General features: G+C 44.2%; 1 protein-coding gene across 1 annotated transcript in view; it reads left to right on the top strand.

Moving 5' to 3' along the window:
* Positions 1 to 13,612: 13,612 nt before the first annotated feature.
* micu1 (mitochondrial calcium uptake 1) overlaps positions 13,613 to 27,111 on the top strand; it is a gene marked incomplete at its 3' end in the record, with an annotated part of 58,485 nt that continues 44,986 nt past the window's right edge. The window contains 4 exon segments of the mRNA XM_084191754.1: positions 13,613 to 13,728; positions 22,092 to 22,259; positions 23,899 to 23,918; positions 23,921 to 24,081. Of these exon segments, the coding sequence (XP_084047880.1) occupies positions 22,093 to 22,259; positions 23,899 to 23,918; positions 23,921 to 24,081 (348 nt within the window). The 5' untranslated portion in view covers positions 13,613 to 13,728; position 22,092.

The raw sequence follows: 27,111 nt of genomic DNA, 5'->3' as shown, positions 1-27,111 counted from the left end.
AAGTCAAGACGAAAGGATAAAAGGCTTCTCCATCCTTTTTGGCCATATAACAAAGAACCAAGAGCAAACAATTATACATTGAGTATACCAAATATTAGGAACACCTTCCTAATATTGGGTTGCAATGTACACAAACAACAAGTGTGCAGTTAAAATTGGCAATAAATACACAGATTTCTTTCCTCAGAGGCCGTGGGGTGAGACAGGGATGCAACTTGAGCCCCACTCTCTTCAACATATGTCAAATCAAATCAAATCACATTTGATTTGTCACATACACGTGTTTAGCAGATGTTATTGCAGGTGTAGCTAAATGCTTGTGCTTCTAGCTCTGACAGTGCAGTAATATCTAACAATTTCACAACATATTGGATAGGTTCTCTGCAAGGTTTTGTGTATCTTACCTATCATATGAGTATATTTTTCTGACTCAAATAGGAATCCCTCAATATTGGTCTGATGTCCAAAGATTTCAGGTCGAAAGTTCATGGTATAAAACAGGAGTGTCAAACTCATTTTAGCTCAGGGGCCACATGGAGGAAAATCTATTCCCAAGTGGGCCAAACCGGAAAAATCATGGTATATATAACTTAAAAACAACAACTTCAGATTGTTTTCTTTGTTTTAATACGATCAACACACAACATAAAGCTGGAGCCTGAGGACAGTGTCTCCAAAATAGTACAAGCACAACATCACTATTAATCATAAAACACGTCAAGTTTATTTGAAAATTCTAAAGAAAAAGAACACACAAACACACAATGCCTCAGTGATTAACAGAACTGTTTCACAGATCACAGAACTATATCAGGGTGTCATTTCTCAGGCAGAAATGTAGATAAAAATAATGAAATCCTGTTCCCCAAACAAGTGCAAGAACCACAGAGTCAAGAATAGGTTAAATATACAAATAAAATAAAATCAATTAAAAACAATAGCACATCAACATAAAAACATATAAACATAAAGCTGGAGCCTGAGGACAGTGTCCAAAAGCACAACATCACTATTAATCATAAAACACCTCAAGTTATTTGAAAGTTCTGAGGACAAAGAACACACAAACACACAATGCCTCAGTGATTCACAGAAGTATATCACAGATCACAGAACTATATCAGGGTGTCATTTCTCAGGCAGAAATGTAGATAAAAATAATGAAATCCTGTTCCCCAAACAAGTGCAAGAACCACAGAGTCAAGAATAGGTTAAATATACAAATAAAATAAAATCAATTAAAAACAATAGCACATCAACATAAAAACATATAGACATAAAGCTGGAGCCTGAGGACAGTGTCCAAAAGCACAACATCACTATTAATCATAAAACACCTCAAGTTATTTGAAAGTTCTGAGGACAAAGAACACACAAACACACAATGCCTCAGTGATTCACAGAAGTATATCACAGATCACATCACAGATCACAGAACTATATCAGGGTGTCATTTCTCAGGCAGAAATGTAGATAAAAATAATGAAATCCTGTTCCCCAAACAAGTGCAAGAACCACAGAGTCAAGAATAGGTTAAATATACAAATAAAATAAAAACAATTAAAAACAATAGCACATCAACATAAAAACATATAAACATAAATATGAAAGCGTTGCTCAAACTCCCGTAACAGTCCCGTTATTTTATCTTTGAACCGCTTCATGTCTGCCACATGTTGGGTCGCGCACACATTTTTCAGACAGGGGAAGTGAGCTGCATCACCACCGGCAAGTTGCGTCTCCCACAATGACAGCTTCAACTTGAAAGAACGTATGCTGTCATAATACTGCGTGACAACTTTGTTGCGCCCTTGCAGCTGTTTGTTCAAGTTATTCAGGTGCTCTGTAACATCCACCATAAATGCAAGGTCCTGCATCCATTCTGCGGAATGAAATTCTAACACTGGTTTGCCCTTTTCTTCCATGAACTGTTCAATTTCTTCTCATAAATCAAAGAAACGCCTCAGCACAGCACCTCGGCTTAACCATCTTACCTCAGTGTGGTATGGCAGGCCATAGATGTGGTCTTTCTCTCTGAGAAGGCTGTCAAACTGACGGTGATTCAGGCTTCTGGATCGGATGAAATTAACAGTTTGGATGACCACCTTCATGACGTTATCCATCTTTAATGACTTGCAACACAAAGCCTCCTGGTGCAAAATACAGTGAAAAGTCAAAAAATCACGTCCTCCATTTGCAGATTGCACTTTCTCTCTGAACTTTGTCACAACGCCTGCTTTTTTCCCGATCATTGAGGGCGCACCATCTGTAGCCAGGCTGACAGCGCAGGACCAGTCCACTCCGACCCTGTCCAGCGCGCCGACGAGTGCGGTAAAAATATCAGCTGCTGTCGTTGTATCTGTCATCGGCACCAACTCCACGAACTCCTCGGTGACGGTCAATGTGTCATCAACTCCGCGGATGAAAATGGCCAGTTGTGCAACATCTGTAATGTCCGTGCTTTCATCAATTGCAACCGAAAACGCAATAAATGACTACTTTTTGCTTCAACTGGCTGTCCAAATCCACTGAAAGATCAGAAATCCTGTCTGCAACTGTGTTTCTTGTCAGGCTGATATTTGCAAAAGCCTGCCGCTTTTCAGGGCACACAATCTCCGCTGCCTTCATCATGCATGTTTTTACAAATTCACCCTCACTAAATGGTTTTGAAGCCACTGCGATTTCATTAGCAATGAGGTAGCTAGCTTTCACTGCAGCGTCACTGATGTCTCGGCTGTGAGTAAACACAGACTGCTGTTTCTTCAGACCCGCCAACAGTTCATTCACCTTCTCTCATCTCCGCTGTCCTTGAAAGTTGTCATATTTGTCGGCATGAAGACTCACATAGTGGCGACGAAGGTTATATTCTTTCAGCACTGCAACATGCTCTGAACACACCAAACCTGGACAAAAGGAACACACATGTGAGAAGGCTATTCATTGACTACAGCTCAGTGTTCAACACCATAGTGCCCACAAAGCTCATCACTAAGCTAAGGACCCTCGGACTAAACACCTCTGCATCTGGATCCTGGACTTCCTGACGGGCCACCCCCAGGTGGTAAGGGTAGGCAACAACACATCTGCCACGCTGATCCTCAACACGGGGGCCCCTCAGGGGTGTGTGCTTATTCCCCTACTCTACTCCCTGTTCACCCATGACTGTGTGGCCAAGCACGACTCCAACATCATCATTAAGTTTGCTGACGACACAACGGTGGTAGGCCTGATCGCCGACAATGTTGAGACAACCTATAGGGAGGAGGTCAGAGACCTGGCAGTGTGGTGCCAGGACAACAACCTCTCCCTTAATGTGAGCAAGACAAAGGAGATGATCGTGGACTACAGGAAAAGGAGGGCCGAACATGCCCCCATTCACACGTCCACATCACCAACAAACTATCATGGTCCAAACACACCAAGAAAGTTGTGAAGAGGGCACGACAACGCCTTTTCCTCCTCAGGAGACTGAAAAGATTTGGCATGGGTCCACAGATCCTCAAAAAGTTCTACAGCTGCACCATCGAGAGCATCCTGACCGGTTGCATCATGGCCTGGTATGGCAACTGCTCGGCATTCAACCGTAAGGTGCTACAGAGGGTAGTGCGTACGGCCTAGTACATCACTGGGGCCAAGCTTCCTGCCATCCAGGACCTCTATACCAGGCGGTTTCAGAGGAAGGCCCAAAATATCCAGAGCGACTGTCACACCCTGGCTCTGGGACTCATTATGTTGAGCCAGGGTGTGTTCATTTCTATGTGTGTATTTCTATGTTGGTGTTCATTCTAGTTTGTTGTATTTCTATGTTTGCCTGAGTGACTCCCAATCAGAGGCAACGAGTGTCAGCTGTTGGCTGGTTGTCTCTGATTGGGAGCCATATTTAAACTGTATGTTTTCCCTTTGTGGTTGTGGGTTTTTGTTCCGTGTTCGGTCATTGATACCGTGGACGTCACGAGTCGTGTTTTGTTTAGTATTTTGACGCTTTAACTAATTAAAGTCATGTTTGTTCATCACGCTGCGCCTTGGTCTACTCCTTACCTCGACCTTGACAGAAAAACCCACCATGCAACGACCAAGCAGCGTGTCCAGGGGCAGCTCTTGGGCTGGACATGGGAGGAAGCGCCGGGAGAAGAGACGGTGGAGGCGCGCCGTAGAGAGGAGCTACGGCGTGATCAGGGTCGTCGTCGGACGGTCGTGAGGCAACCCCATAAAATTTTTAGGGGGGGGCACACGGCATGGACGACAGGGCTGACGGAGGAGAAAAGGGGGTGGATCCAGAAGGCCACCAGGCCAGGGGTACACCACCCTGTACGTCCTGTGCGGATGCCTCACACAGAGTGTGTGAGGGTAGGCATTCAGCCAGGACGGGTGGTGGCCGCTTTTCACTCCAGGCCTCCTATCCGTCTCCACAGCCCGGTTCGGCCTGTCCCTGCTCCACGCACCAAGCCTACGGTGTGCGTCGCCAGCCCAGTCCGGCCTGTCCCTGCTCCACGCACCAAGCCTACGGTGTGCGTCGACAGCCCAGCCCGGCCTGTCCCTGCTCCACGCACCAAGCCTACGGTGTGCGTCGACAGCCCAGCCCGGCCTGTCCCTGCTCCACGCACCAAGCCTACGGTGTGCGTCGACAGCCCAGCCCGGCCTGTCCCTGCTCCACGCACTAAACCTACGGTGCGCATCGCCAGCCCGGTCCGGCCTGTTCCTGCCACCCGCACCAAGTCTACGGTGCGCGTCGCCAGCCCGACCCGGCCTGTTCCTGCCACTCGCACCAAACCTACGGTGCGCGTCGCCAGCCCGGTCCGGCCTGTTCCTGCCACTCGCACCAAACCTACGGTGCGCGTCGCCAGCCCTGTCCGGCCTGTTCCTGCCACTCGCACTAAGCCAGGGGTGCGAGAAGTCAGCCTGGTAAGGCCCGTCCCTCTTCCACGCACCAAGCCAGGGGTGCGAGTCGTCAGCCTGGTAAGGCCCGTCCCTCTTCCACGCACCAAGCCAGGGGTGCGAGTCGTCAGCCTGGTAAGGCCCGTTCCTCCTCCACGCACAAAGCCAGGGGTGCGCGTCGTCAGCCTGGTAAGGCCCGTCCCTCCTCCACGCACCAAGCCAGGGGTGCGAGTCGTCAGCCTGGTAAGGCCCGTTCCTCCTCCACGCACCAAGCCAGGGGTGCGAGTCGACAGCCGGGTAAGGATCGCTCCTGTTAAGTCCAGTCCTGCTCCAGCCGGCGGGGCCAGACTGGACCAGGGGCACTATGGGGGGTGTATTGGAGGGTGGTGGTCAAGGCCGGAGCCAGAACCGCCGCCGAGGAGGTATGCCCGCCCAGCCTTCCCCTGGTTTGTTTAGTTGAGGCGCGGTCGCAGTCCGCGCCTTTAGAGGGGGGGGGGTACTGTCACACCCTGGCTCTGGGACTCATTATGTTGAGCCAGGGTGTGTTCATTTCTATGTGTGTATTTCTATGTTGGTGTTCATTCTAGTTTGTTGTATTTCTATGTTTGCCTGAGTGACTCCCAATCAGAGGCAACGAGTGTCAGCTGTTGGCTGGTTGTCTCTGATTGGGAGCCATATTTAAACTGTATGTTTTCCCTTTGTGGTTGTGGGTTTTTGTTCCGTGTTCGGTCATTGATACCGTGGACGTCACGAGTCGTGTTTTGTTTTGTATTTTGACGCTTTAACTAATTAAAGTCATGTTTGTTCATCACGCTGCGCCTTGGTCTACTCCTTACCTCGACCTTGACAGCGACTTACAAATTGGTGCATTCACCTTATAGCCAGTGGGACAACCACTTTACAAATGTGTGTTTATTATCTATGCATAGTCACTTTACCCCTACCTACATGTACAAATTACCTCGACTAACCTGTACCCCCGCACATTGACTCGGTACCGGTACACATAGCCTCATTATTGTCCTTTTATTGTGTAATTTAGTAAATATTTTCTTAACTCTATTTTCTTAAAACTGCATTGTTGGTTAAGTGCTTGTAAGTAAGCATTTCACGGTAAGGTTGTTCACCTGTTGTATTCGACGCATGTGACAATTTGATTTGATATAACAAAGAACCAAGAGCAAAAGCATATACATTATAATTTACAAAACTTAGAATCAGCTATTAAAGACTACCCGAACCCACTGGATTCTCCAATTACATTGAATGAACTACAGGACAAAATACAAACCCTCCAACCCCAAAAAGGCCTATGGTGTTGATAGTATCCTAAATGAAATGATAAAATATACAGACCGCAAATTCACGTTGGCTATACTCAAACTGGTCTGATCACCCCAATAACTGGTCTGATTGACCCCAATAATTACCCCAGAATCTGTGTCAACAGTAAAATCCTCCGCAGTATCGTCAACAGCAGACTCCAACATTTCCTCAGTGAAAACAATGTCCTGAACAAAATAATCTGCCCAGGGACTGCGGTTGAACATTTGCCGGCTGGCTAAAACCAGCACTTTTACTGAAACGTTGATTAATGTGTCACTGTCTGTGTAAAAATAAACTAAAGTAAAGCAAAGTGGTAAAGTAAAATGTCAAAATAGCTTCTTACCAAAATACAGAACATTCCTACAATGTTGCACAATGTTCCAAATAAGTCTGTTTTAGGTTTAACATAATATTCCATTGATGTTCACACAATATACATTTGACCTTGTCCTCATAACATTTCAAGAACATTATATTTAAGTTTTACTTAATATTACCACAACATTCTCAGCGTGCAAATTTGTAGCTCCTTAAAGCAGATTGGAATACAATTTCCACGTTATATAGAGACATATGGCATTTTCATTTCATAGGACATTTAAACAGCTATTAATCAAACATTTTACATTTTAGTCATTTAGCAGACGCTCTTATCCAGAGCGACTTACAGTTAGTGAGTGCATAAATTATTTTTTTCATACAAACACAACTATATATTTTTTACACTTCATAGGTTGACAATCTGCACATGTTGGGTTTGAACCTTCAATGTTTGGTTCCTAAGCCAGGCCTTTTATCCTCTGCAACACCAGGGAAGCTCTCTTACGGCTTATTTTTTTCAATATATAGCCATAGCAGTATGGTCAATCAGGAATTCCATATTTCCTTTTAAGCGTTCTTAGACATGACCAACCCAGGGAAATACTGGTAACTGGGTTATTCATCATCTCTTCACCCGTCGTCTTTATCATAATATGCTGCATACTTCTGGGACCATATTTACAAGGTATCCAAGACTATGAGTGCTGATCTAGGATCATGAGAAATAAGACAGGAGGGACCATATAAATCGTCTCAAATTAGGAATTATATCGGGTGCGTTTTATTTGATAAATATTGAATATGGGCTTTACTACTATAGCCCATATTAATAAATGGAAAAACAGACAGTCCCCCCCAAAATCATAAGGAATAAGTGTCCTATATGTAGGAGATATAAGAAAACTCGTATTTTTTTATTGGCACAAAACTACCTCCATACTTCCATTCATTTTTTTAACCGGTACTGGGTTACTTTCAGATGAGTCCCATGACCGTTCTGGGGGTCTTGTTCGTGGCGGATTAATTATTCGCTGATGTAGTTTCATCATGGTGCCCACACGTCGGCCTCTCTCACATCATCTCTTCCTTTTCCGAGTCTCTGGGATTAGGGCCTGGTCTGGGGTGAGCAGTGTGTCCTACTTGTTGAAGTAGAAATATCATCCATATCGAGGTTAGTGATCGCTGTTCTGATATCCAGAAGCTGTTTTCGTTCATAGGAAACGATGGCGGAAACATTATGTACAAAAAGATCAGTGCAAAATAACTCAAAGTAGCAGAATTGGCCATTCTCCATTGTCTTATCATCCGCACAATTGGACAGTTTTTGTGTTTTGGGAACATTTCTTTTGTGATGTCCCCACAATGTTCCCACCAGACTGTTCCCACAACCTAATGAAACATTCTGGGAACCTTTAAAGAACATACAGTATATGGTGACCAATTGCGGTTACCACTGTGTGAAATCAATTAGAAATAACGAGTAGTCATTATGTACGGTTATCATGTATCATACATTTAGATATTTATACTTTACAAACACACATTTTATTTCTGTAGTTCTCAAAATCCATATATAATTTGGCCAGTTTAAAATCTATAGGTTTACCAAACGGTTAAGTGATTAACCATTAAGCACAGTTGAATTAAGTGATGGTCAAATGTATATAAACAAATGAGAATAGAATCATATGAAAGTATTGTGAGCATTGCATTGTGAAAGGCAATGACTTTATATGAAAGGTATTTCTAGACGAAACACTGATTAGGTTTGGTGAAAAAGTTACTGTGGGATTTTGTGTGTTGTACTTATTAGTCAATTGAAAATGTGCTTAAAGTTGAGAAAAAAACAGCCTTCTTGATGATCTGTTTTGAGTTTTTTACTAAGAGTTGTGAAATTTTACCACATACTTCTGAAAATAGCACCAAAGCGATCAAAAAAACTGTTACCATGACGTCCGACTATCAGGCTCATAATCTCACATTTTCATACATACACACGCACGAAGGCACGAAGGCTTGACACACACCGTATGGGCACACTGGTAATACGAAATCGAAATTCCAGGTGGCAGAGCAAATGATTTAGGAGCACATGTGACCAATAGAGCCCTACACACGCACGCACACACACACACACACACACACACACACACACACACACACACACACACACACACACACACACACACACACACACACACACACACACACACACACACACACACACACACACACACACACACACACACACACACACACACACACACACACACACACACACACACACACACACAGACACACACACACACACCACACACACACACACACACACACACACACACACACACAGAGCAGGTGTAGGCCACTACTGCCTCCAGTATTCATATTTCTGATTATTTATCCTGAATAATTGTATGTAGAAGGAGAAACCTCCCTAGCAGTCATGTCTGAAAAGTGTGTGTTTGTCTGAAAGCGGCACTTAGCTCAGATGAATGTAATAGGGCTGTCATGGCGACTGTCACACTACAGTAGACACAGGCAAACACACACATACACAAACACACTCACACACAACGAAACACAAACACTCGTGCAACAGTCATCCCTGAGAGAAAGAGAAAGCGGGAGAGAGAGAGAGAGAGAGAGAGAGAGAGAGAGAGAGAGAGAGAGAGAGAGAGAGAGAGAGAGAGAGAGAGAGAGAGAGAGAGAGAGAGAGAGAGAGAGAGAGAGAGAGAGAGAGAGAGAGAGAGAGAGAGAGAGAGAGAGACAGAGACAGAGACAGAGACAGAGACAGAGACAGAGACAGAGAGAGAGAGAGAGAGAGAGAGAGAGAGAGAGAGAGAGAGAGAGAGAGAGAGAGAGAGAGAGAGAGAGAGAGAGAGAGAGTCCTCAAGCCACAAAAGTAGAGACAGATCTGACCCCAATAACTACCGTGGGATATGCGTCAACAGCAACCTTGGGAAGATCCTCTGCATTATCATTACCAGCAGACTTGTTCATTTCCTCAGTGAAAAGCAAATGTCAAAGTGGCTTTTTTACCAAATTACCGTACGACAGACCACGTATTCACCCTGCACACCATAATTGACAAACAAACAAAACAAAACAAGTCTTCTCATGCTTTGTTGACTTCAAAAAAGCTTTTGACTCAATTTGGCATGAGGGTCTGCTATACAAATTGATGGAAAGTGGTGTTGTGGGAAAAACATCCAACATTATAAAATCTATGTACACAAACAACAAGTGTGCGGTTAAAACTGGCAAAGAACACCCACATTTATTTCCACATGGCCGTGGGGTGAGAGAGGGATGCAAATTAAACCCCACCCTCTTCAACATATATATCAACGAATTGGCGAGGGCACTAGAACAGTCTGCAGCACCCGGCCTCACCCTACGAGAATCTGACATCAAATGTCTACTGTTTGCTGATGATCTGGTGCTTCAGTCCCCAACCAAGGAGGGCCTACAGCAGCACCTATATCTTTTGCACAGATTCTATCAGACTTAGGCCCTGAAAGTGGACGTCAGTAAGACAAAAACAATAGTTGCCAGGACCACAAATACAAATTCCATCTAGACACCATTGCCCTAGAGCACACAAAAAACTATACATACCTCACCCTAAACATCAACGCCACAGGTAACTTCTACAAAGCTGTGAACGATCTGAGAGACAAGGCAAGAAGGGCCTTCTATGCCATCAAATGAACATAAAATTTGACATACCAATTAGGATCTGGCAAAAAATACTTGAATCAGTTATAGAACCCATTTCCCTTCATGGTTGTGAGGACTGGGGTCCGCTCACCAACCAAGAATTCACAAAATGGGACAAACACCAAATTGAGACTCTGCATGCAGAATTCAAACACCAAATAATGCATGCAGATCAGAATTTGGCCGATACCCGCTAATCATCAAAATCCAGAAAAGAGTCGTTAAATTCTACAACCACCTAAAAGGAAGCGATTCCCAAACCTTCCATAACAAAGCAATCACCTACAGAGAGATGAACCTGGAGAAGAGTCTGCTAAGCAAGCTGGTCCTGTGGCTCTGTTCACAAACACAAACAGATCCCACAGAGCCCCAGGACAGCAACATTATTAGACCCAACCTAATAATGAGAAAACAAAAAGATCATTACTTGACACATTGGAAAGAATTAACAAAAAAAACAGAGCAAACTAGAATGCTATTTGGCCCTAAACAGAGAGTAGACAGTGGCAGAATACCTGACCACTGTGACTGACCCAAAATTAAGGAAAGCTTTGACTATGTACAGACTCAGTGAGCATAGCCTTGCTATTGAGAAAAGTCGCCGTAGGCAGACCTGGCTTTCAAGAGAAGACAGGCTATGTGCACACTGCCCACAAAATAAGGTGGAAACTGAGCTGCACTTCCTAACCTCCTGCCAAATGTATGACCATATTAGAGACACATATTTCCCTCAGATTACACAGACCCACAAAGAATTCAAAAAACTAATCAAATTTGTATAAACTCCCATATCTACTGGGTGAAATACCACAGTGTGCAATCACAGCAGCAATATTTGTGACCTGTTGCCACAAGAAAAGGGCAACCAGTGAAGAACAAACACCATTGTAAATACAACCCATATTTATGTTTATTTATTTTCCCTTTCGTACTTTAACTATTTGCACATTGTTACAACACTGAATATAGACATAATATGACATCTGAAATGTCTTTATTCTTTTGTTTATCGATTTCACTTGCTTTGGCAATGTAAACATATGTTTCCCATGCCAATAAAGCCCCTTGAATTGAATTGAGAGAAAGATACAGTTGAAGTCGGAAGTTTACATACACCTCAGCCAAATACATTTAAACTCAGTTTTTCACAATTCCTGACATTTAATCCTAGTAAAAATTCCCTGTCTTAGGTCAGTTAGGATCACCACTTTATTTTAAGACTGTGAAATGTCAGAATAATAGTAGAGAGAATTATTTATTTCAGCTTTTACTTCTTTCATCACATTCCCAGTGGGTCAGAAGTTTACATACACTCAATTAGTATTTGGTAGCATTGTCTTTAAATTGTTTAACTTGGATCAAACGTTTCGGGTAGCCTTCCACAAGCTTCCCACAATAAGCCCATTCCTCCTGACAGAGCTGGTGTAACTGAGTCAGGTTTGTAGGCCTCCTTGCTCGCACACACTTTTTCAGTTCTGCCCACAAATGTTCAATAGGATTGAGGTCAGGGCTTTGTGATGGCCACTCCAATACCTTGACTTTGTTGTCCTTAAGCCATTTTGCCACAACTTTGGAAGTATGCTTGGGGTCATTGTCCATTTGGAAGACCCATTTGCGACCAAGCTTTAACGTCCTGACTGATGTCTTGAGATGTTGCTTCAATATATCCACATAATTTTCCTTCCTCATGATGCCATCTGTTTTGTGAAGTGCACCAGTCCCTCCTGCAGCAAAGCACCCCCACAGCATGATGCTGCCACCCCCGTGCTTCACGGTTGGGATGGTGTTCTTCTGCTTGCAAGCCCCCCTTTTTCCTCCAAACATAACAATGGTCATTATGGCCAAACAGTTATATTTTTGTTTAATCAGACCAGAGGACATTTCTCCAAAAAGTACGATCTTTGTCCCCATGTGCAGTTGCAAACCGTAGTCTGTTTTTTTTATGGCAGTTTTGGAGCAGTGGCTTCTTCCTTGCTGAGCGGCCTTTCAGGTTATGTCGATATAGGACTCGTTTTACTATGGATATAGAGACTTTTGTACCTATTTCCTCCAGCATCTTCACAAGGTCATTTGCTGTTGTTCTGGGATTGATTTGCACTTTTTGCACCAAAGTACGTTCATCTCTAGGAGACAGAACGCGTCTCCTTCCTGAGCGGTATGACGGCTGCGTGGTCCCATGGTGTTTATACTTGCGTACTATTGTTTGTACAGATGAACGTGGTACCTTCAGGTGTTTGGAAATTGCTCCCAAGGATGAACCAGACTTGTGGAGGTCTACCATTTTTTTTCTGAGGTCTTGGCTGATTTCTTTTGATTTTCCCATGATGTCAAGCAAAGAGCCACTGAGTTTGAAGGTAGGCCTTGAAACACATCCACAGGTACACCTCCAATTGACTCAAATTATGTCAATTAGCATATCAGAAGCTTCTAAAGCCATGACATTTTCCAAGCTGTTTAAAGGCACAGTCAACTTAGTGTATGTAAACTTCTGACCCACTGGAATTGTGCTACAGTGAATTATAAGTGAAATAATCTGTCTGTAAACAATTGTTGGAGAAATGACTTGTGTCATGCACAAAGTAGATGTCCTAACCGACTCGCCAAAAGTGTATGTAAACTTCCGACTTCAACTGTATATATATACACAGTACCAGTCAAAAGTTTGGACACACCTACTCATTCAAGGGTTTTTCTTTATTTTTACTATTTTCTACATTGTAGAATAATAGTGAAGACCTCAAAACTATGAAATAACACATATGGAATCATGTAGTAAACAAAAACAGTGTTAAACAAATCAAAATATATTTTATATTTGAGATTCTTCAAATAGCCACCCTTTGCCTTGATGACAGCTTTGCACACTCTTGGCATTCTCTCAAAGAAAAACCCTTGAATGAGTAGGTGTGTCCAATCTTTTGACTGGTACTGTATATAAACATAAACACGGAATAAATGTCAACTTTCTATGCAATACACAGTGGAGCATAGACTTAGTGAATGGTTACATGTGACTCCCTACCCGCAATGGGTGGAGCTTGGTGGATCTTTGTTCCGCCTCCAAACTCCGTAGTGACGTCCTGGAGGGGGCGTGAGCTGGGGCGGGAAGGCCGTTTCCACTAGTTACCACAGCCACAAAGCCAGAATTGGCTTATCGTAAAAATTAATGAAAACAGAAATTCGCTTTTTGTTCTTAATTTAAGGTTAAGCATAAGGTTAGCAGTGTGGTTAAGGTTAGGGTTACGGTTAGGGTTAGGTTTAAAATCACATTTTTAAGAAGATACATTTTAGAAATAGGCGGGGTTTATGACTTTGTGGATGTAACAACTAGTGAGGATTGGGCCTTCCGGTGGAGTGTTTTGGCCGTTGAAGGAGCAAGTCTGACAGCAAAAAGGGAAAACAGACTTTGGTAGAAACGTCGTAGCTAGATATTTGATATTTGCACAGAAACTGTTCAAGACCTGTCGTAGTCGTCTCGAAACTCAAGTAAGTAGCAAAATAATTGTCTTTAGCCAGTATTCATGTGATATTGAGCTACCCGATTGGAGTTTAAAGGCATTTACTAGCTGGCTAGTTAGCAGTTAGTTAGCTAGCCTCGGACGCTACTTGAGGTTGACAGCTCCTCCTCGTTCGTTGTGTCAATATTGTCAGGCAGAAGTGAACTGTGTTTAGACTGCATTCTAGACTGCATGCAATAATGAATGAATGAATGAATGAATGAATGAATGAATGAATGAATGAATGTTGGTGTGTTGTCAGAGACGATGCACATTATCTAGCTAAGTATTGGTTGCATTTAGCCTTACCCTAGACAGCTAGTTGTCACATCTGTCTGCTAGCCAGTCTTGACAACACAGTCCAGGGGTTTAATGCTTTTTTGAACAAACAATTGTACATAGGAGGTTATATGGTTTAGTTATATAATCCCTAGCTAATTTGTAAACACTTCAACATTGAGATTTTGCTAGAAAATGTATACAGTTCTTTAAGAAGTTATTCACACCCCTTTACCACTTTTTTTGTGCTACAAAGTGGAATTAAAATGGATTTAATTGTCATTTTTGGTCAAACATCTACACAGCATACTCTAATGTCAAAGTGGAAGAAAAATTCTAACATTTATAAAAAATGTATGACAAATAAAACACGAATATATTGATTAGAGAAGTGTTCACCCCCCTGACACAATACATGTTAGAAACACCTTTGGCAGCGATTAGCTGTGAGAATTTTGGTACATTTCTAAGAGCTTTGCACACCTGCATTGTACAATATTTGCCCATTATTCTTTTTAGAATTCTTCAAGCTCTGTCAAGTTGGTTGTTGATCATTGCAAGACAGCCATTTTCAAGTCTTGCTGTAGATCTTCAAGCCGATTTAAGTCAAAATTGTAACTAGGCCACTCAGGAGCATTCAATGTCATCTTGGTAAGCAACTCCAGTGTAGATTTGGCCTTGTGTTTTAGGTGATTGTCCAGCTGAAAGGTGAATTCGTCTATCCAGTGTCTGTTGGAAAGGTTTTCCTCTAGGATTTTGCCGGTGCTTAGCTCTATTCCATTTCTTTTTATCCTAAAAAAACTCCCTAGTCCTTGCTGATTACAAGCATACCCATAACATGATGCAGCCACCACCATGCTCGAAAATATGAAGCGTGGAACGCAGTGATGTGTTGTGTTGGATTTGGCCCAAACATAACGCTTTGTATTCAGGACAAAAAGTTCATTTCTTTGCCACATTTTCTGCAGTATTACTTTAGTGCCTTGTTGCAAACAGGATGCATGTTTTGGAATATTTTTTATTCTGTACAAGCTTCCTTCTTTTCACTCTGTCATTTACGTTAGTATTGTGGAGTAACTACAATGTTGTTGATCCATCCTCAGTTTTCTCATATCACAATCATTAAACTCTTTAACTATTTTAAAATCACCATTGTCCTCATGGTGAAATCCCTGAGCGGTTTCCTTCTTCTCCGGCAACTGAGTTAGGAAGGACGCCTGTGTCTTTGTAGTGACTGAGTGTATTGATACACCATCCAAAGCCTAATTAATAACTTCACCATTCTCAAAGGGATATTCAGCTTGTTTTTTGGTGGGGATGGTGTCTACCAATCGGTGACCTTCTTTGTGAGGCATTGAAAAACCTCACTGGTCTTTGTGGTTGAATCTGTTCTTGAAATTCACTACTCGATTGAGGGACCTTACAGATCATTTTGTGTGTGGGGTACAGAGATGGGGTAGTTATTCAAAAATCATGTTAACCACTATTATATAACACAGAATGAGTCCATGCAACTTATTATGTGATTTAAGTACATTTTAGTACTTTAGTATATTATTTAGGCTTGCCATAACAAAGGGGTTGAATACTTATTGACTCAAGACATTTCACCTTTTCATTTTTTATTAATTTCTAAAATGTTCTATTTACTGAACAAAAATATAAACACAACATGCAACAATTTCAAATATTTTACTGAGTTACAGTTCATTTAAATACATTCATTAGACCCTAATCTATGGATTTCACATGACTGGACAGGGGTGCAGCCATGGGTGGGTCTGGGAGGGCATAGGCCCACCCACTAAAGGGATTTGTTGCAGACAGAAATACTCCTCAGCACCCCCCTCCCTCTCCTCAGACTATCCTGCAGGTGAAGAAGCCAGATGTGGAGGTCCTGGACTGGCGTGGTTACACCTGGTCTGCGGTTGTGAGGCCTGTTGGATGTACTGCCAAAGTCTCTAAAATGACGTTGGAGGAGGCTTATGGTAGAGAAATGAACATACAATTATCTGGCAACAGCTCTGTTGGACACTCCTGCAGTCAGCATGCCAATTGCACACTCCCTCAAAATTTTAGACATCTGTGGCATTGTGTTGTGTGACAAAACGGCACATTTTAGAGCTGCCTTTTATTGTCCCCAGCACAAGGTGCACCTGTGTAATGATCACGCTGTTTAATCAGCTTCTAGATATGCCACACCTGTCAGGTGGATGGATTATCTAGGCAAAGGAGAAATGCTCACTAACAGGGATGTAAACAAATGTGTGCCCAACATTTGAGAGAAATAAGCTTTTTGTCAGTATGTAAAATGTTTGGGATCTTTTTATTTCAGCTCATGAAACGTGGGACCAACACTTTACATGTTGCATTTATATTTCTGTTCAGTATACAAACAAAATTCCACTTTGACATTATGGGGTTTTGTGTTTAGATCAGTGACACAAAATGTCAATTTAATCCATTTTAAACTCAGGCTGTAACAAGTGGAAAAATTAAAAGGGTGTGAATACTTTCTGAACGCACTGTAGGTTATGTTATTATGGGTGGTAGACTGGTAGTGGAAACGCAGAATGGAAACCTCACGGGAGTCAGATCCCTGCCGTCTCCTTCATGGCAGGTAGCTTAGTGGTTAAGAGCGTTGTACCAGTAACCGAAAGGTCGCTGGTTCTAATCCCCGAGCCGACTAGGTGAAAAATCTGTCGATGTGCCCTTGAGCAAGGCACTTAACTCTAATTGCTCCTGTAAGTCGCTCTGGATAAGAGCGTCTGCTAAATGACCTATTTTTTTTATTTTTTTTAAATGATTTTAGGTGTCCTTGAAAAGTAAAATGACCTTGGAAAGGTGAAAGGCCTTAAGTTAGGTCGCAGTACAGAACAGCCAGACATCTGTAAAGGATAACTAGTAACTACGTGAGTTATTATGGCTTACTGGAAGATTCGAAACCTTTTTTTGAACTGTAATTACTGTACTGCGTATGGCTGTGTGTCAGAAACAGTGGTGTTTACGTTCAAGAAGAAACTAGTGCACAGCACACCTTTTTTACCTGTGTTTTGAATGGTGACATACATGTTGTCTCCTACATTACAGATGAGAGGGAGTAGTGCCCCTCTCTCTCACACACACACACACACACACACACACACACAGTCCTGGCAGGATAAAAAGAGGAAGTATGCATGGCCCCCAGCCGGTAAAAATCTATTTCCCCCACAATATAGCTCTGAGCTCCCGTGCTGACTGGGGTTTTCACAGATCAAGTGTAAAGCTCACTTTTAAAATATTATTTTCCACCAGACATGTTTCCTAAAGCCCAGGTGTGCTACGCTCACAGTAAACTGGCTCACACCAACTGGCAAGCATCCTATGAGGAGTTGAGAGGGAAAAACTGCTGTGCGCGTGTCTGTGCGTGCGTGTAAATGTGTTTGTGTGTGTAAATGTGTTTGTGCGTGTGACTGTCTGGACGTCAGGACATTGCTGTCAGGATCGTCTCTGGACGTCAGCCATGCAGAACGGCTAACTTGCTCTCTATTTCACGTTGCTAGGTGACAAGCCAAAACATGAGATGTGCTCGTCATTCAGTTGGACAGGAGATTCCACGGTGTCTTGTGCTGGTGCTAATATGGAAGTTATGAAAAGCTGCTCTCCCACTTAAATACCCCTTCCTGGTTTGAGGCTCTCCGGGGGTGAGGGAGCTCTATGGACCATGTCCCCAAATAGCACCCTATTCCCTATGCGGTGTACTACTGGAGGGCCCATAGTGCTCTGGTCAAAAGTAGTGCACTATATACTGCCATCTGGGATGTCTCTGTAGCAGGTAGACAGCAGGGATCATCAACTAGATTCAGCCTGGGCAGATTTTTTTTATTGAACGGATGGTCGGGGGGGCCGGAACATAATTAAGCAATAAGGCCTGAGGGGGTGTGGTATATGGCCAATATACCACGGCTAAGGGCAGTTCTTATACACCCCCAAGGTGCCTGATTGCTATTATAATCTGGTTACCAACGTAATTAGAGCAGTAAAAATAAATGTTGTCATACCCGTGGTATACGGACTGATATACCACGGCTGTCAGCCAATCAGCATCCAGGGCTCGAACCACCCCAGTTTATAATTACAAATAATTTGTGGACATGCTTATTGACTGCAAGAAGCCCAAACAGATATGTTTGACTAAAACATAATCATTTCAAACCTTGCTTACATTTTGTATACGATCACATATTTGTTTTGCTCAGAAAACTTGAGGGGCCAAATAAAACCACCTGCGGGTCAAATTCGGCATCTCGCGGGGAACCCTGGTCTACAGGTAGAAGGGAATTATGTCCTAACATACGTCTACAGCTTACTGCTACTTTATACTATAGTATATCCTCTCCCTACCCCACCAGGCCAGTGTGTTCCTGCTACTATAGTATATCCTCTCCCTACCCCACCAGGCCAGTGTGTTCCTGCTACTATAGTATATCCTCCCCCTACCCCACCAGGCCAGTGTGTTCCTGCTACTATAGTATATCCTCTCCCTACCCCACCAGGCCAGTGTGTTCCTGCTACTATAGTATATCCTCTCCCTACCCCACCAGGCCAGTGTGTTCCTGCTACTATAGTATATCCTCTCCCTACCCCACCAGGCCAGTGTGTTCCTGCCTCTGTGGTTTTTATACCAAGCCCCCTCACCTCTATCTCTGTTGTTTTGAGAGAGAACAGTAGCATCTCACCTGTCTGTCTCTGTTGTTTTAAGAGAGAACAGTAGCATCTCACCTGTCTGTCTCTGTTGTTTTAAGAGAGAACAGTAGCATCTCACCTGTCTGTCTCTGTTGTTTTAAGAGAGAACAGTAGCATCTCACCTGTCTGTCTCTGTCCTGTTTAAACTGCACCTCCCCTACTGTCCGTCAGTCCCCGTTGTCATTTTTTACATTTTTACATCATTTAGCAGACACTCTTATCCAGAGCGACTTACAGGAGCAATTAGGGTTAAGTGCCTTGCTTAAGGGCACATCGACAGATTTTTCACCTAGTCGGCTCAGGGATTAGAACCAGCGACCTTTCGGTTACTGGCACAACGCTCTTACCCACTAAGCTACCTGCCGCCCGTCATGGACTACCGATCCTCCAATTAGCATATGCCGCATGGTGATTTTAATTCTTTTTTTTTTCCCGCTGCTGAATCAGTGTGTGTGACAGTCGGGGCCTGGATTGGTAATGGAATATCGACAGGTGGCTTCGTCCTCGGAGGGCATAAGGCATTGAGAGGTCCGCATTTATGTGTAGAGAGAGAGTGTGTGTGTCATGGATAAATTCCTCCATCCCTGACCGTGGTCTGTGTAGATCATAGGTAAACTGGAGCCAGAGAGACATCACAGGGGGACCTCCTCTTAATTGTTAATCATCTTTCCGTGACGCTGGAACAAATTTTAAATGAGTCGTGTTCCAAATGGAGTTTTAGAGATAAGCACAGGCACTGTGTCAAATTGGTTTACTGTGACCTGACCACCAACGCATCTAAAGGTTTGGCTGCAATCCCAAATGGCTCCCTGTATAGTGAACTACTTTTCACCAGAGCCCTATGGGGAGCTATAGGGTACCATTGGGATGCATCCTTTCTTTTTATTTATTAATTAAAGTGATGATTCATTAAAGCCTCCGTGTGAGCTCAGTTGGTAGAGCATGGCGCTTGCAACGCCAGGGTTGTGGGTTCGATTCCCACGGGGGGGCCAGTATGAAAAATTTATGCACTCACTGAACTGTAAGTCGCTCTGGATAAGAGCGTCTGCTAAAATGTAAATGAGGAATCCAGGACGTTTTTGTAAGCTATTGATTGGCTAGCAAAGGCAAAAGGGTTGGTAGCGTGTGTCAAATCAAATGTTATTTGTCACGTTTCGTAGACTAACAGTGAAATGCTTATTATTTACGGGCCCTTCCCAACAACGCAGAGAGAAAGAAAATATAGAAATAACAGAAAGATAATAACACCAGGAATAAATCCACAATGAGTAACGATAACTTGGCTATATACAGTACATGGGGTACCAGTACTGAGTCCATGTGCAGGGGTACTAGATAGTTGAGGTAAACATTTACATATAGGTAGGGGTAAAGTGACTAGGCAACAGGATAGATAATAAACAGAGTAGCAGCAGTGTTGGTAGTTGAGGTAATATGTACATGTAGGTCGGGGTAAAAGTGACTGTAATCAGGATAGATAATAAACAGAGTAGCAGCAGTGTTGGTAGTTGAGGTAATATGTACATGTAGGTAGGGGTAAAGTGACTAGGCAACAGGATAGCTGATGTCCAGAAACTCTTTTCGGTCAAAGGAAATAGCAGAAACATTTAAATACAAAAACCGTTAAGATCAGTGCAACAAAAAAAATACACAATAGCACAATTGATCAGGAGGCCATAAAACGGCCACATTCATTTTAGAGGGTGGGTGTGTGCGTGTGTGTCTTGCTCTGCATGAAGTAACGACGGAGAGAGAGAGATCCACAGTATAGAACACTATTGTCTTAAGCTTCTTTTAGATGGTTCATTCGTTTTTAGAGGAAATGTTTCTAAATCCTAACCCCAGGGGGCGAAGCAGAGGCTTAGGGAGGACTGGGGGGAGACGGTGCTGCGTCGCAGTGCTAGGCCCAGAAGACTTGGTGCTCCATAGCATCTTCAGAGGGGACTCAAAGTGTACACTGAGGCTAGATGACTTTATTTTTAGGTTGTATTATATGAATCTGTTCATTCTGGGGGGAGGTATGCCTGGGCTGTGGGGAGATGGGGATATGGTGTGTCGCAGTACTAGGTCCAGCACCATTGGCAGTTGGCACCTCTACGTCTATGCTTGGCACTCCACGTGGCTTTCAGACGCAAAGGACTCAGTGTCCGCTATGAATAGCCCACTTCATTGTTGACCTGATTTTATTATATTAATAATGTGCCATTCATTTGACTACTCTCTGATGGGATTATGAGTGACAGTTACAACTCTCTGATGGGATTATGAGTGACAGTTAAAACTCTCTGATGGGATTATGAGTGACAGTTACAAATGGGATTATGAGTGACAGTTACAACTCTCTGATGGGATTATGAGTGACAGTTACAACTCTCTGATGGGATTATGAGTGACAGTTACAACTCTCTGATGGGATTATGAGTGACAGTTACAACTCTCTGATGGGATTATGAGTGACAGTTACAACTCTCTGATGGGATTATGAGTGACAGTTACAACTCTCTGATGGGATTGTGAGTGACAGTTACAACTCTCTGATGGGATTGTGAGTGACAGTTACAACTCTCTGATGGGATTATGAGTAACAGTTACAACTCTCTGATGGGATTATGAGTGACAGTTACTACTCTCTGATGGGATTATGAGTGACAGTTACTACTCTCTGATGGGATTATGAGTGACAGTTACTACTCTCTGATGGGATTATGAGTGACAGTTACTACTCTCTGATGGGATTATGAGTGACAGTTACTACTCTCTGATGGGATTATGAGTGACAGTTACTACTCTCTGATGGGATTATGAGTGACAGTTACAACTCTCTGATGGGATTATGAGTGACAGTTACAACTCTCTGATGGGATTATGAGTGGCAGTTACAACTCTCTGATGGGATTATGAGTGGCAGTTACAACTCTCTGATGGGATTATGAGTGACAGTTACAACTCTCTGATGGGATTGTGAGTGACAGTTACAACTCTCTGATGGGATTGTGAGTGACAGTTACAACTCTCTGATGGGATTATGAGTGACAGTTACAACTCTCTGATGGGATTATGAGTAACAGTTACAACTCTCTGATGGGATTATGAGTGACAGTTACAACTCTCTGATGGGATTATGTGTGAGAGTCTTTGGATGAGTGAAAGTTTAATATAGCTAGTCTGGGAATAGGATCTTCAGCGTAAAAATATATTCCCCAAAAAAATGTATTGTAAAGGCCTACCTTTCAGTTTCTGGTCCAAGACATTTGATTATTGTTAAACATTTAACAATGTTACAAGTCACATCTCCATGTGAGAGAAATTCTTGCACCTCTCGTTTACATCTCTCTCTCTCTCCAGAATGTACCGCTTGCAGGCGTTGTCTGCGGTAGCGGTGGGTCTGGTGCAGTTGTCCCGCCGTTACCATGGTGAGGCTGTGAGGGGTGGAGCCAGTAAGAGGAGACTAATGCTAGCAGCTCTGGTGGGTGTGACCGGGGCCTCAGCCAGCGCTGGACTACTCTGGACCAGGTATGAAAGCGCACACACACGTATGACCTGTGACCTCTTGACCTCTACACTATCTGATTATAACTCGAAGAAGGTGGAAGAGAGTTTCCTAGGGTTAGAGTGGTAGTAAGTGGCTTTAGCAGTGGATACAGAGGAAGAGGAAGGAGTGAAAGGATGATAGGTCCTCTGAAAGTTTAGTTTTCCTCCATTTTCTGCCCGCAGCCCTGTTCTGTAAACTCGCAATGAGTCACTCAGCCACGGAGCAGAAGGGGAGGGCCGAGCCGGCCGGGAGGAAAGGGGACAGTGCGAGGGAGAAGGATTTAGCAGAAGGGAGAGATGATAGGGTGGGAGAGAGAGAGCAACGATTGCAAGGGCGCATGACCATCTGGGTAGGGGCTGAGTGGTTAGGGTTGGAGGAAAGGGAGACAGAATAGGAAACAAAGTAGTGATCAGAGACCTGGAGGGGGGTTGCAGTGAGATTAGTAGGGGAACAGCCTCTAGTAAAGATGAGGTCAAGCGTATTGCCTGCCTTGTGAGTTGGAGGGGATTGGAAGGAAAGGGTGAGGTCAAAAGAGGCAAGGAGGGGAAAGAGAGAGTTTGTAAAGAAATTCATCGACGGCAGACGTCAGGAGGATGAAGTCGCCAAATGAGCTTATCAAGGTGTCAAGCTCATTGAGGAATTCTCGAAGGGGCACCTGGTGGGCAATACATGACAGCAATGTTAAGCTTGAGTGGACAAGTGACAGTGACAGTGACAGCATGGAATTTAAATGAGGAGGTGGAGAGGGAGAAAAATATAAAATCTCCAGTTAGCCCTGTGCCACCACCACAGACTATGAGAGAAACATAGTCAGTTTGAAGAGAGAGCAGCTGGAGTAGCAGTGTTCTCTGGGGTGATCCATGTCTCAGTCAGGGCCAAAAAGTCAAGGGCCTGAAGGGCAACATAGGCTGAGATGATCTCCGTGTTCTTGACTGCTTGTCGGCAGTTCCAAACACTGCCAAAGACCCGGAGCTCCACATGGGTTGTGCGCGCAGGGTCCACTAAATGAGAAGGGTTACAGCGTCTAAAGCCAACAGGGAGAGGTGTGAACAGGTAGTTAGCAAAAAGATAGTACTAGACAAAACACACAAATAAATCAGTTTTACTCCCCCTTCTTTTACTCTCTCTCGCTCTCATCGCTCTCTCTCTCTCTCTTTCTCTTTCTCTTTCTCTCTCTCTCTCTCTCTCTCTCTCTCTCTCTCTCTTTCTCTCTCTCTCTCTCTCTCTCTCTCTCTCTCTCTCTCTCCCTCTTCTCTCTCTCTCTCATCCTCTCCTCTCTCTCTCTCTCTCTCTCTCTCTCTCTCTCTCTCTCTCTCTCTCTCTCTCTCTCTCTCTCTCTCTCTCTCTCTCTCTCTCTCTCTCTCTCTCTCTCTCTCTCTCTCTCTCTCTTCCACTCTCTCTCTTCCACTCTTTCTCTCTGCCTAAACATAGTGTTAGAGTCTGCATGGGGAAATGGCAGGTAGTAGTGTAGAGTTAAACCCATTAGCCACAGGGCATCTCACCACTATTACCATACTCCCTCACGTCTCCATCAAAACCAATGTCTGTGGGCTGAAATCAGAAAACGTTAGTTCCTTGTTTTTAATCTGCTTCCTGTGTTTACTTCCTATGTAAACCCAGAGCCTACGCAGACGCTGGGCCGTCGTCGAGCACGACGAACATCCCGAGGCAAAGGGGGCGGGGTTTGTAAAAGAGGCGGAGTCAGACGCGGTGTCTGAGAGTTCGGTGGAGGCCAGCGATGGAGAGGAGGGCGAGGGGGGCGGGAAGATGAAGAAACCACGATCAGGATTCCGTGACCGCAAGGTAATCAAAAAACTATGACAACCCACAGCCATTCAATCAGTCCACACATACACACACACACACACACACACACAGGCATGCACACACACACACACACACAGGCATGCATGCACACACACACACACACACACACACACACACACACACAGGCATGCACACACACACACACACACACACACACACACACACAGGCATGCATGCACACACACACACACACACACAGGCAAGCATGCACACACACACACAGGCATGCACGCACATGTGTGTGTTGAGAAGTGGTGCCCATTTATTAGAACCTTTCCTCCCCAACTCTCTCCCTCCCTCACCCCTTCTCCCTCCCGATCCCTTGCTCATGTTCTGTTTTGAGAAGTCGTACCCATTGCTCTCCACTCCTCCTCATCTCTTCTCCTCTATTCTCTCCACTCCTCTCTCCTCTCTTCTCTCCACTCCTCTCCACTCCTCCCATCTATTCTCTCCACTCCTCTCTCCTCTCTTCTCTCCACTCTCTTCTCTCCACTCCTCCCCTCTCCTCTCTCCACTCCTCCCATCTATTCTCTCCACTCCTCTCTCCTCTCTTCTCTCCACTCTCTTCTCTCCACTCTCCCCTCTCCTCTCTCCACTCCTCCCCTCTATTCTCTCCACTCCTCCCCTCTCCTCTCTCCACTCCTCCCCTCTATTCTCTCCACTCCTCCCCTCTCCTCTCTCCACTCCTCCCCTCTCCTCTCTCCACTCCTCCCCTCTCCTCTCTCCCCTCCTCCCCTCTCTTCTCTCCACTCCTCCCCTCTCTTCTCTCCACTCCTCCCCTCTCCTCTCTCCACTCCTCCCCTCTCCTCTCTCCACTCCTCCCCTCTCCTCTCTCCACTCCTCCCCTCTCTTCTCTCCACTCCTCCCCTCTCCTCTCTCCACTCCTCCCCTCTCCACTCTCCACTCTCTTCTCTCCACTCCTCCCCACTCCTCTCTCCACTCCTCCACTCTATTCTCTCCACTCCTCTCTCCACTCCTCTCTCCTCTCTTCTCTCCACTCCTCTCTCCTCTCTTCTCTCCACTCCTCCCCTCTCTTCTCTCCACTCCTCCCCTCTTCTCTCCACTCCTCACCTCTCCTCTCTCCACTCCTCCTCTCTCCACTCCTCCCCTCTCTTCTCTTCTCTCCACTCTTCTCTCCACTCTTCTCTCCACTCTTCTCTCCACTCTTCTCTCCACTCTTCTCTCCACACCTCCCCTCCCCTCTCCTCCCCTCCCCTCTCTTTTCCTCTCTTTTCCTCTCTTTTCCTCTCTTTTCCTCTCTTTTCCTCTCTTTTCCCCTCTTTTCCTCTCTTTTCCTCTCCTTTCCTCTCTTTTCCTCTCTTTTCCTCTCCACTCCTCTCTCCACTCCTCTCTTGTTTAGTTGAGCTGGCATCAAATCAAATCCCCTCTTCACTGTGTGCGGCGCATGCGTGTTTCTCTCTCTTTTGTACTGCCCAACCTCGTTAACACACACACACACGTTATTTAATCGATGGAACGTCTGGAACAGCGTGTTGAGTACTTCAAAATCAATATTCATCCAATCATGAGTCAGCGTCCGTATATTCTTATATGACAGAGTATTTTATTACAGATGCCCCCCGCCCAGAGCTAATCAACACGCACATCTCCACTCATAAAAATATCAGGACATCATCCATTTGGCTTTTCAGGTTAATGAGGTTGAGTTAGACAAAAAGAGAGAGACTCACACACACACACACACACACACACACACACACACACACACACACACACACACACACACACACACACACACAACAGTGAAGAGGGTCTTTGATTAGATGCCAGCTCAACCAAATTAGAATGGATGCTCCTTCAGCTCCTTCAGCTCCACTGTACATCAGCACCGTCACAGGGGACAGAGAGGAGAGGGTCTATAGATCTCTCATTATTAGTCCCTTGGCAAAATCAAATCAAAATGTTATTTTTCATGCGCCGAATACAGCAGGTGTAGACTTTACAGAGAAATACTTACTTACGAGACCTTTCACCACAATGCAGAGTTAAAAAGTAAGAAATATTTGCTGAAATAGTAATACAATAAACAACAATAACGAGGCTATATACCAGAGGTACTGGTACTGAGTCAATGTGCAGGGGTACCAGGTAGTAACATGGCTATATACCAGAGGTACTGGTACTGAGTCAATGTGCAGGGGTACCAGGTAGTAACATGGCTATATACCAGAGGTACTGGTACTGAGTCAATGTGCAGGGGTACCAGGTAGTAACATGGCTATATACCAGAGGTACTGGTACTGAGTCAATGTGCAGGGGTACCAGGTAGTAACATGGCTATATACCAGAGGTACTGGTACTGAGTCAATGTGCAGGGGTACCAGGTAGTTGAGGTAATATGTACATGTATGTAGGGGTAAAAGTGACTAAGCAACCAGGATAGATAATAAACAGAGTAGCAGCAACTTATGTGAAAGAGTGTGTGTGTGAGTGTCTGTGGCGTCAATATTTATGTGTGTGTGTGTGTGTGTGTGTGTGTGTGTGTGTTGTAGTGTAGTATATGGGAGGGTGTGTCTAGTGAGTGTGCATAGAGCCAGTGCATAAAAACAATAAAGGGGGTCAATTTAAATAGTCCGGCTAGCCATTGGATTAACTGTTCAGCAGTATTGCGTTAGTCTTGCCGTGCGGTAGCAGAGAGAACAGTCTATGACTTGGGTGGCTGGAGTCTTTTTAACAATTTTTTAGGGCCTTCCTCTGACACCGCCTGGTATAGAGGTCCTGGATGTACATACCAAGCGGTGATGCAGCAAGTCAAGATGCTCTCGATGGTGCAGCTGTAGAACCTGTTGAGGATCTGAGGGCCCACGCCAAGTCTTTTCAACCTCCTGAGGGGGAAGAAGCGTTGTCGTGCCATCTTCATGACTGTGTTGGTGTGTTTTTAGAGTGTGCAAAGCTGTCATCAAGGCAAAGGGTGGCTTTGAAGAATCTAAAATATATTTTGATTTGTTTTAACACTTTGTTGGTTACTACATGATTCCATATGTG

This window comes from Coregonus lavaretus (assembly GCF_964263955.1).
Source record: "Coregonus lavaretus genome assembly, contig: HAP1_SCAFFOLD_525, whole genome shotgun sequence".
In the NCBI taxonomy this organism is placed as follows: Eukaryota; Metazoa; Chordata; class Actinopteri; order Salmoniformes; family Salmonidae; genus Coregonus; species Coregonus lavaretus.
This window is presented reverse-complemented; position numbering and strand designations above follow the sequence as displayed.